General features: G+C 46.1%; 1 protein-coding gene across 1 annotated transcript; it reads right to left on the bottom strand.

The window, feature by feature from the left end:
* Window positions 1-9: 9 nt before the first annotated feature.
* LOC137916510 (serine/threonine-protein kinase WNK2-like) lies at window positions 10-9,459 on the bottom strand (the record flags this gene model as incomplete). The annotated part of the gene is given in 12 exon segments (XM_068759502.1): window positions 10-694; window positions 1,554-1,655; window positions 2,080-2,102; window positions 2,105-2,297; window positions 2,408-2,682; window positions 2,930-3,197; window positions 3,495-3,714; window positions 3,910-3,998; window positions 4,785-4,942; window positions 5,322-5,542; window positions 6,027-6,199; window positions 8,800-9,459. Coding segments are annotated over 12 exon segments (3,067 nt in total), but the record flags the coding sequence as incomplete, so codon positions are not given.
* Between the last annotated feature and the right edge of the window lie 2,275 nt (window positions 9,460-11,734).

Consider the following 11,734-nt stretch of genomic DNA (forward strand, 5'->3'; position numbering starts at 1 on the left):
TGGCCCGGCATGCGGCGTCAGACACTGACAGTACTGCCTGGGTGCCAGCAGGCTGCAGAGTCGGAGCAAAGACTGAAGCTGCAACAGGAGCGGGAGCTGCAGTCGAAACTGGAACCGGAGCTGGAGCTAGAGCGAGAGCCGGACCTGGAGCAGCTGCCAGCGCTGGAGCTAGGGAAGCAGACTGAACCGAGGCTGGCAGTGAAACAGGGATGAGAACTGATGTTAATCCTGGGGCCGAGACTTCATCTGGTGCAGAAACTGCATCTGAGCATGCAGATGAGCTTATGAGTGGCTCAAAAGTGGGACCTGATCCAGAGGCCGGTGCTTGAATGGGGGCTGAGGCTAAATCTTGCTGTGTGGTTAGAACTTGGACAGAGTCAGAATTAGGGGTTTTAAAACTGGCTGGAGTTGGAGTGTCAGATATGGCTGCTACTTTGGTTTGGTTCTCTGTTGAGACCGGAGCAGGCGTTTGTGCTGAGACTTGAGTTTTGTCTCGGGCGTCTTCTGATCCGGAGACCGATGCTTGGGCTGGAACTGGTTCTGTAGGAGCTGCAGTTACGTCCAGGCCTGATGAAGCAGTTTCTGCATCTAGTCCACCTCCCCAGAGACCAGTCTGAACATCAGGTACGGCGGGGTGGACCTGAGCCAAACTGTGAACATCTCCCAAATTCCCCTGCGATGAAATAGTCTGTATCTGTAAGTAAAAACAAAAAAAGCATATATAAGGGTTTGTTTATTAATCAATTCAAATTGTCTCTGCAAAATCTGCAAACTCATGTCCTACATACATTTTCACATTATAGCCAGCAATAATATACATATATATTCCCCCCCCCGACAGGCTGTTTCTGCCCAGGGTGGGGGTATGACGTGAATTGCACCTGGCAGACAGGTGAGGATGGATGTATGGAAGATACAGAAGTTTGCCTTGCAGCTGTGGCCCTGCAGAGGACTGGTAAGAAGTGGAACAGGGAGTGTTGTATTGGGCATGTGCTGATGTGTGGACAGAGGGGTTGCTGAGAGTGGCTATAGAGGCAAAGAGAGGAATCAGTAATGCTGGGGCACCTCAGGGAACTGTTCTCTTTCCCTTCCTGTTCACGCTCTACACACCACAGACTTCAGCTATCGGTCAGAGTCCTGCCATCTTGTTGGATCTGTCATCCAACATTTTGTGACAGATACAAACTAGATATTCTGCTCTAAATGCTCCACTTCAATAAAAGTGAGTTGCAGGGTGTGCACAATTAATTAGACTAAATTCTGCAGTCAGAGTTTTGCTCCACCTGGGGAAGGACGGCAGGTAGATGGAGATGGCACTAAAGGTAGAAAGATAAATGGGAAGGAAACACAAACCACATAAGAAGCCACTCTCATACACACAATAATCCACATTCACGCTGTATATTATAGATATGAATACATGTATATATAATATATGTTAGAATATACAGTTTCCATGACAAACAAGCATCCATAAGTATTTAGCTTAACACATAAGCAGACAGCCAAGCCCGTGTTCAAAGCATGCAGTCACAGTCAGATGCAAACGGTACCTGCTGCTGCTGCTGGGCGGCAAGCGGCGGCTGGATGGAAGCGTCAGCCATCGGCCTACTCGGGTGCATGATAGGCACAGGTGTAACTGCAGCAGAAACTGTCTGTCGGACACACGCAACAGTGATCATACGTATTTGACCCTAGTTTTAGGCATGTTATGATATGACGCACAACAAATAAGGCTTCAGGTTAAAATGTGCAGAATGTGAAAGAAGGGGCTTTCATGAGAATGTAGAGGCAAGATAAAGTTGAGAAGGGAAGCTCTATTTTACACCATGATACCACATTATGTTCTGTGCTGGGATGCTCTGCTGCTATGTTTCAAACTGATTTATGTATAAAAAAAAAAAAAAATGGTCCAGGAATTAAACCCGTAGTTTGGATTAGGCAGGAGCATTTTCCGTAAACTGTAAAGCAGCGGCAGTAAGGATGTGGACGATGAAGGAGGCTTAGACAAAGCTCTGATGGGCAGTTTAAATTCAAGGAGAGGAGCGGTTGTATGAATTGTGTAGAAGAAGAAGATACTGATGACGGACTCTGAAAAAGACTAGGCCGTCTGAGGAGGTCTTAGTGATATTTGTTGGAGACGCATCCGGTGACGGAGGCTGACGGGTGGCTGGACTGAGAGAGCGAGTCCTGCACCATAGCATTTCAGCCAGTGACGCGCCTCCATGCCTGCAACACACCATGCACTCAGTACAGAGCAGGTTGACATGCCATACAAAGGGATCGCTGGCGTGACGCTGATGAGGCGTCGTTCCAAAAAAGAAAATGAAAATGCTGTTACTGGAGAAAACAACTCAAAGGCAAAATGAAGGATTTAGCAACAGAGATAAGAAATACATTCACGCACTGTTTGAGGCAGGTGGCGGGCCCCAGGACGCAGGTGACTTGTGGTTTGCTGGTAGGATCCCCAGTGTAATTGAATGGATGCTTGTGTGTAGTCTTCATGTGGACCCTGTGCTGTGTGTTGCTGGCTGGGCCCATGGTTCACTTCAGGGTCAAGATGTACAGGAGGACTGTAGATCATCTGAGTTGTGGAAATGGGCTCTGGAAGAGACTGGTAGGTGCCATTTGGCTGATTGTGTAGATCATCGGGTTGCATGGTGGAGCCCACTCCACTGTCAGCTGTAAAAAAAATAAAAAAATAAACAAGGTGAATGAACCATCGTTTAGGCACCGTGATGTCCTGGAGGAAGGACGGACACAGGGGCAGGGCAGAGGGAGGAGGGGGGGGGGGGGGGGGCAGCACCACAGTCACTGCTTCCCTCTTAGGATCACAAATAAAGTTTAACACATTTAGTCTTTTCCTGTGAAGAAGTGAGAGACAGAGGCTGTCATACAGACGCTCATATGTTTAAGTGAAAGTTCTTACATGTGGCAGACATGGTGACAGGCACATTACATATTAGGGTATGCTGCCCTGCTTCCTGTTCCTCGTAGTCTGTTGAAGGTAGCGTAGCAGCCTGCGGTACGCCGGTACTCGGCACCTGCAGCAGGTTTTGCTGCACCTTCTTCACAGCTCCCTCGCCACTTCCTGGGGGGGCAGTCCGTTCCCTCCTCCATTTGATAAGAGCCACGCGGTCCCGGATAGACTTCCCAACAATCTTCACATCGCAGTCCAGGAAGAAACCAGATTCCACCTGCAGGGCAAAGGTAGGATGTTTGCTGCAGCTCAGAACAAGCTACGTCATGGCTATATTTCAGCAGCAAACATAATAAATCAGGTGATCTATCCTTCATTCTTCCTCTGAACCACGAAGAGCTGCACTTTCATGGCAGTACAAACATACAAACTCTGCAAAGAAAGGAATTAAACCCGGAAACTTCTCACTGTGAGGTCACAGTGCTACTCACTGCGCCACCATGCTTCCCCCCCTCACTTAGTTACATCTTGAAATAATAAAGTTAGTGGTGTAAACTACCGCCTTTATATTTACCATTTCCTGGGCAATGACCTCTGGGATCTCACTCATCAGGTCAAAGGTAAACTCAATGGCGCCCGTGTCCTTGTACTTCCCTTTCAGCTTTTTTGGATCCTCGACCCACAGCTTCAGCGCAATGGATGCTTTCTTCCCGTCATCCTCTTCGTTAAGCTCCACCCTCACGCCAGTGTCCTCTGCAAAGAATGCATGGTTTAGGAGGTCCTTGATGGCGTACCTGCAGGAAATGCACAAACACTCGTCAATGACCCAACTGAAGGTCACCAGCAATCAAATGAAGCACACACACACACAGAGGCAAAGAGTGGCGTTAGCATCACACGAAACAACACAAGGACACCCTCTACTCTATTCTCCATTGACATAACAGATGAGTAAGAGATGCAGAGGGTGAAGGTCCTGGTCGTCTTACCTTTCTTCCCGTTTGTGACAGATACACTCCCCAATTATTTCCTTGATTTCCGGGTCACTGACTTTAATGTAACTGGCCGGTTTCACCCCCTGGAGACAAACTGGAATGAGCACGTCTCCACCCACCAAGTGACACTCAGAGTAGCAGCACTGGGCTGCGTGGCAGAGGAAGCGCCTGTCTTCAAAATACATACATTACAGGCTCTGAGAAACTCGTCTTCCTCAGCTGATCCACAAAGAACTGATTAACATGATGATTTTAGGGACTATTTATGAAACATAAACATGAAATGAAAGACTATTTTTAACTACAAATCAAAGATAAATTCATATGGAATAGTTAAGTCAATTTAGTGGTAAATATCAGCTCATGTTTGCAAACTACGGGTAAATACTGTAACACACAAGCTGGGCCAGTTTCAGACTTTATGATTCTGAGTCTAGGCCGTTTGAGATTCTGTAATATACCTTATCTCATATTTAGGATTAGATGTTAATTCAGTGATTTAGCATTTGACATTACTCTGTAACAGTATCTTTGTAAACAGAGTTTGGCTGCTGGTCTGACAAAGTTAGGAGACTCAGTTTACATTTTTGGCTCAATGAGTCAAACAAATATCTTCAGGTTTGACATTTTAAATATTGCATGATCGGTCAAGTCTTTTGAAAAATGGAAATCAATGACATTGAATTGAATCGATCCTTGACCCGAGGTTAAATGAACTGATTTACTTTATGGTTTTTTTTTTAAAGCCAATTAACTCAATATATTATTTACTTTTCACCAGAAATAAAAAGAAAGAAAGAAAGATGTGTTTGGTCTCAACCGGAGATAGCTGAAATAGCAGCATGTAACAGCTCCAGATGTGAACTCACACTGGTGACTTTACGGTAGATCTGAGCAGCGTTCTGGCACTCAGAGTACGGGTATTCTGAGGTGGCCATCTCCAGCATACACATCCCAAAGGCATAGACGTCCACAGCCTCATCATAGTGCTCCTCGTACATCTCTGGGGCCATGAACTCTGGAGTCCCTGGAGAAGGAATGCAAGATAACAAACCCAGGTCAACTCTTCTTCATTCCGTTTCAGCGAGATAGAAGCAAAGGGCTGCAACTTATCAGTCCTCATAGACGTTTTACAGAAATAAACATTGCATATCTTTATTGTAAAACTAATTTATTACAATTTAAAAAATGTTTCAGACTCTGGAATGCTGTATAAAATTACAGGCCATTGGCTGCCCTTGTTTTCATTATTACCCATGAAACAAAAATGTAATTCAAGGAAAGATCTGCTGGTTCTAATGCAGCAGGCAGCACCTGGGCACCACCCAAACACCAAACACCGCACAGACACACAGCTGGCAACAGAATTTAAAAAAACAGACTAGTTAAACTTGTTGGTGACTAACCAATAACACTTTTTGCAAAGGAGGCCCTCTTCAATGTTGCCAGGCCCAGGTCTCCAATTTTGACGGAGCCCGTCGGGCCGGTGATGAAGATGTTGTCGCACTTCAGGTCCCTGTGGATGATTGGAGGAGTTCGTGTGTGCAGGAAGTGGAGGCCTTTGAGAATCTGCCTGCACCAGCTCCTGAGGACTTTCGGCTTCATCACCTTAAAACGTTTCAGATACCTGTGGCATGGTAAATACACCAAAAAGATATATGCTCCAGTTGAGACCTGATTAACCACCTGGAAGATTGTTCCTGCGTTCAATATTCATTAACTGCAAACACATAATCAGTGATGGTTCTATGATCAAACTTCTTCTATTGCTTTTGAGGAAACTGACCTACATAACCAACTTGTATTTAGTTAAGAAAAAAAACATATTCTGAAACCACAGATGCTCATTCTCTTCACATTTTGGCCGCTCTAATGCTCGAGCATTAGAGTTGCTGTAATGGTGCATGGCATGAAACTCGAGACACCTGACTCAAACAGTCCATCGGTCATTATACTGTAAGGACCTAAACGGACCCTCAGTGGGACCAATGAGAGATCAATATTTGCATCTGATGATGAGTGATTTACAGTCAAGTACGAGGCTGAACGAAGGTGGGCAACATATAGTTACCAAAAAGAGATAAAAGGTCTTTTTAAATGGGCCCACTCACGTTTTCAGTGTCCCTGAGGTCATAAGCTCTGTCACCAGGACGATACACTTCTTTCCTTTAACCGGTGACTCCCAGAAATCATAAAAGCGCACAATATTGGGGTGCTGGAGACCCTTCAGCATCTCTGCCTCCTCTTTGAATCTCTGTCGCTCAGCTTTGGACAGTTTCCTTTCCTAAGGGAAAATGGAGAAAGACAATTATAATTTAGAAATTTGACAAAGATGGATTTTTTTTTTCTAATGCCTTCTGGAGGAGAATCTGGAGAGTTGGCCAATGCGTCTGAATTTAAAAATGGTGGTGTAGGAGGAAGGAGGGAATGAATCACCATCACTTGAAGTGTTTTTCTTACTGTAGCTGAAGTTTAGAGCAAACACAACGCTGGCCTTTTGGATTAGGTAAACATGAACAATGCATTATATGATTCAATCTGGTATGCATTCAACAGTAAAACACAAACTGTTGGTGTAATCCTGGCGCTATTTTCGGAGGAAGGGAAAGCCTTTTTAATCTCATGATGTGATGCCGACACAAACACATTTATCCTGAAGAATGAAAGAAGAAACAGAAACACGTTCAGCGTAAATAATGCCAAACTGGTGGGAAGTTCTTTTCCACGGCCCTTTTGCCGTTCTTAAATCTCACCTCTCTGGATGCAGGAGCGATCTGGCGTATGTTGGATCAATACTTTGACCACTGCCTTCCTTGAACTGTTTGTGTAAATATATAAAACAGCTGACAGCAACCATCCTCCACATTTTTATATCTCAACATTCAGCATGATGGATACAAAGCTACGGAGGTGACATCGTCTCCAGATCATCCCTAGCTGTGATGACATAAGCATTCAGACGACGGCGATGTGCCGTTGGTGTTTTAAATGAACGCACTGACCCCCCGTCTCCCTGCATTGATTATTGACTGATGTTGGGGGATCAGATTTCAGTGAGAGCCCATATTGAGCCACACCGAGTACAGCCCAGTGTGTTCGATCAAGATGCCTGCATAATGCTGATTCGTCACATGGCCCAGTATATCACAGGTAACATCATCTCTCTCTGTGGTTTCCAGTTTAAGTGCAGAGTATTAATGACTCCGTGCAGAGGGGAGATCGAAGCAGGGCGTGGCACCTTCAGCACATTTGATTTTGCTGAATGAAAAGTGAGTAGGAAAATACATTAGCAGTATATCATATATGTAATGGAGTGTCGGAGTGTGTGTGTGTGTGGGGGGGGGGGGGGGGTGCAGAACACTGGGATAAATTTGAATGTTCAGCTGCATATCAAGTCATTTGCATCTTGCATGCTCTCCTTAGCTGAAAGCGCCATTTGCCCCTCTCCTCCCCCTCTCCTCCCCCTCTCTGCCTGCAGACGGCTGCATCAGCAGGATTCACACCCCAGAAACACAGAAACAAATGCGTGCTTCAGGGCATTGATCCCTGTTCAGTGTTCTACATGATAAAACGGCACAAACGATAGTGTGCAACAACTTGATCATGATTTCGAGGAAACATCAGTAACAAGACAAGTGGTCTGATTTTCTCAATGTTCAGCCTTCAAGTGATTTATAAATCTTCCTTGTGAGCATTTATCTTTTTCTGCTGTCTCACGCACAATCTTACACACACACACACACACACACACGCACACAGAAGGTTCAGCTACTTGATTTGAGCTACAGAGCAGAGCGTCTCTAAAGGACACGGCCTCATCGCCCTCCAGGGACAGGGTGGTTGAAACATGAGAGCCTGCTCAGACACAAACACGCGCTATAAACGTGTGTAGCGTTCATTGTGCCTGACACATGCTTTCATGAGGCACACAAAAAGCGTCCCAGAATCCTCAGCCGGACCCAGAGCCACCTCTCGTGCTCCGATCGGTTCAGAGCTTCATGAGGAATGCTGCTCAAATCTAACCAGCGTCGGCAGAAACAGCTTCTAAAGTAAAAAGTACTCTTAATGAGTTATTGAGTTACTTCTATTTGATACATGATGTAGAGTACCACATCCTAATTAATATGGTGCTGGTGTTTGAGTCTTATAAACAACAATACTGTTCACCTGGCAGCACAATATCTGTCTCTGAGCTCATTGGACAATAATGTATCTGAGCTCATAGAGGACAATAATGTCTCTGAGCTCATAGAGGACAATAATGTCTCTGAGCTCATAGAGGACAATAATGTCTCTGAGCTCATTGGACAATAATGTCTCTGAGCTCATAGAGGACAATAATGTCTCTGATCTCATAGAGGACAATAATGTCTCTGAGCTCATAGAGGACAATAATGTCTCTGATCTCATAGAGGACAATAATGTCTCTGAGCTCATAGAGGACAATAATGTCTCTGATCTCATAGAGGACAATAATGTCTCTAAGCTCATAGAGGACAATAATGTATCTGAGCTCATTGGACAATAATGTCTCTGAGCTCATTGGACAATAATGTCTCTGAGCTCATATAGGACAATAATGCCTCTGAGCTCATAGAGGACAATAATGTCTCTGATCTCATAGAGGACAATAATGTATCTGAGCTCATTGGACAATAATGTCTCTGAGCTCATAGAGGACAATAATGTCTCTGAGCTCATAGAGGACAATAATGTATCTGAGCTCATAGAGGACAATAATGTCTCTGAGCTCATAGAGGACAATAATGTCTCTGAGCTCATAGAGGACAATAATGTCTCTGAGCAGATGGACTCGTCCCCCTCTCAGGTCTGTCATGTTGTGATGATGATGATGATGATTATCAGTCTGAGTGCTGGACCCACCTGGAGCTCACACCAGGCCACCTCGACCCACGTGTCCGTGTCCAGACCTTTATACACGGTCTTGAAGGACCCTCTTCCCAGCTCAATGTCGAACTTGAGGAAGCGCCCCCCAGGCGAGGTGGACACAGCCTTCATCCCGGGCTCCTCTTCGTTCTCATCGCTTCCTGCTTTCCCGGTGACGTCCGAGGACGCGACCTCCGTCTTGGACGCGGACTCGCTTTTGCCTCTCTTCTCCTCGTCGTCCGTGATTCTGTCCTTCAGATCCACGCGGCTTCCTTTGATCGGCGTCTCCCCGAGGCCCAGGCCGGTTCCGTACCGGACGCGCGCGCGGCTCCGGTCAACGACGGCGCGCAAGTCGACGCTGAGCAGCGGGCTGCTGCTGACACAATCCGGCGTGTCCACCGGCTGGTCCTCGGGGTCGGACACCCACAGACTCCGCCGGATGAACCTCTGACGCGTGACCTGGTAGTCCGCGGACGGGTACGCGCTGGGGTCGCTCGCTCCTCGGAGGGCTCCGTTCGGAACGTTGACATTGTGGCACGTCCCGTTCGCGTAAACGGGCCTGCGCGCATTTGCGTTAATGTCCGAGTCCAAATTCGGCGCGGACGAAAACGTGGATCCCAGTGGCGGATCTGTCCTCGGATCCTCCGCCGCATCCATCCCCCCCCGGGGGGGGGGGGGGGGGGGGGGCTGCTGCCTACCTGCAGCACCCTCGTGCAGTGACGCAGCTCTCCACAGGATGGATGGCCTTCAGACTTGAATTGGTTTTAAGACGCAGATCATCCGCGCAAGATGTCCACCTTGCGTGTGCGCGTGCGTTGCCCCGTGACACCGCGTGAGGGCACTTAATCCCAATCCAGAAATACCAAATCCAGTAGTCGATGCTCCAGGTAAACTCAGAATAAGTTGAAGGCTGACATCAGATTCGCTGGGTTGCTGGTTCAACTCTCCAGGGGCGGGACGCAGGATGAGAGGGGCGCCTATCGGACTATGCTGCGGCGCGGCTTCCCCTCCGCGCTCGGTGCGTCTCTTACACATTTAAGTCTTTCTCTCGAGTTTCGAGGAGGCTGCTGCGTTTCACTGTACAAGCCACGCCCCTAGCAACAACACGCATCCAATAAATGTGCACGCTTCTAGGCGGCTCCCTCAGCCTCCCGTGGTACCCGGCTCCGTGGACCACACCGCCGCGTCACCGTGACGCGCTCAGCCTCCAATGGGAAGCAAGCAGAAGGGACGCTGTGGATGACGTCACTGTCAGTGGTTTAGCCCTCAGAAACAAATACCCATTTGTGAATTTGGGCTGCAAATGCAACATGATTGATTGATTGATTAATTGATTGATTGATTGATTGATTGATAAGGTCATGAAGTGATTTCCCTTTGTTTTCAGCAACTGTGTGTCATTCTAGAATCATAATATCATTGGAGGGGTGTCTTTTTAAGCTTTTTACGACAGCGTTTTGTCATCTGAACACTGCGTGCTCAAAATGATTCCATGTGAGTTCAAATCATCAAACCTTCCAATCCTACTTCAAAGAACACATTAATGTTCAGTTCAATCTAAGTTTTTGTGTAACATAAACCTGCTAGATTATTGTTGTTAATAATCTACAGTAAACCAAGAATGAGTGTGGTGCAATTCATTAAAAAGTACAAATATACGTATCATTTCCAAGCCACTTTTCACTGACCTTCCACTGCACAGAAATTGACATTTATCATATCAATATTTTTTTACTTTCCTCTCTGTATGTTAACATAATAAAGAGAGTGATTATTTTGTATAGAAGCTTAATAACTGTCACAACATTCCTTATGTTACGGGTCCCAGATTGATGCCACAGCCAAAAAATACAAATCTGTACAATCCAGATAAATTTCTGCAACAATGATGACACGGAGCACTCTGTTCTGTGTCTCTATTTCAAAATACAATACATATCACACTTAGATAACTGCTTCAAGGACAGTGTCAGAAGGTAACAAACTGCTGCAGTGATGCAGATGCTTATGCCATTTAAAGTTAGTCCATGCTGGGTAATGTTCATCACTTTAGATGTTTAAATTAATTACATAAAGTAAACACATGGAATAAATACATGTATCTATTTTTGCAAGTTTGAGTAGCATAATGATTATACAGGAAGTTTGGGTGCTCAAACTAGCATTCTTATTTAAGGCTTATGACATTTATCTTTTGTTTTAACTTTGTTTTATGCACCAGAATCATATAGTTTGGGGTAAGGCAGATTAAAAGATGTCAATACTCTCCTTGCCTTGATAGTTTACTTTTTCGACTCAGGTGCATGCAATAAATGTGCTTGCATGTGCACGCCCACCTTGTGCACGTTTCCCCCTCTATGACATCACAGGGGGCGAGATTTCTGCCAGACGCGATTCAGTAGGTGATTACAGAACTACACAAACTATGCAGGATTCACTTGATGGTTTATTTTGCTGTTTTTGGGTTGGTCGTGACCCAAAACCACCAAAATAGTGTAGAAACATGGGGAAAGTGAGTTTTTCATAATACGTCTACTCTAAAGCGCACGGCAGCGAAATCCATCACACCTTAAAACAGTTCCGGTTCAGTATAACATGCTTAGTGCAACTCTGAGTTTCATCTTCAAAATGTAATACCGATATTTAACACACAGGGGGCAGTAAAGAGTCGTGTTTGCCCTGCAGTCTGCCAATGAAGCTGTGGAACATATGACGTCACTCGATGATGACGACTTAATTTTAAAGGTGAGAAGCGAGCTATTCGTTTCTCGTACCGGTGACTTCTCGTTGCCCCGGCGGCTCTGTGGAGAGACAGCCCCCCCCACCCCCATTGCTGGAGGGGCGGTCGCCCGAGCCGCCCCCCCCCCCAGTGTCGTCACTGCAGCTTATCCGTGCGAGTCTCCCCCCGGCTGGACAACATTCTCCCGATGAT

The sequence above is a fragment of the Brachionichthys hirsutus genome, unplaced genomic scaffold (genome assembly GCF_040956055.1).
Source record: "Brachionichthys hirsutus isolate HB-005 unplaced genomic scaffold, CSIRO-AGI_Bhir_v1 contig_1447, whole genome shotgun sequence".
Classification (NCBI taxonomy): Eukaryota; Metazoa; Chordata; class Actinopteri; order Lophiiformes; family Brachionichthyidae; genus Brachionichthys; species Brachionichthys hirsutus.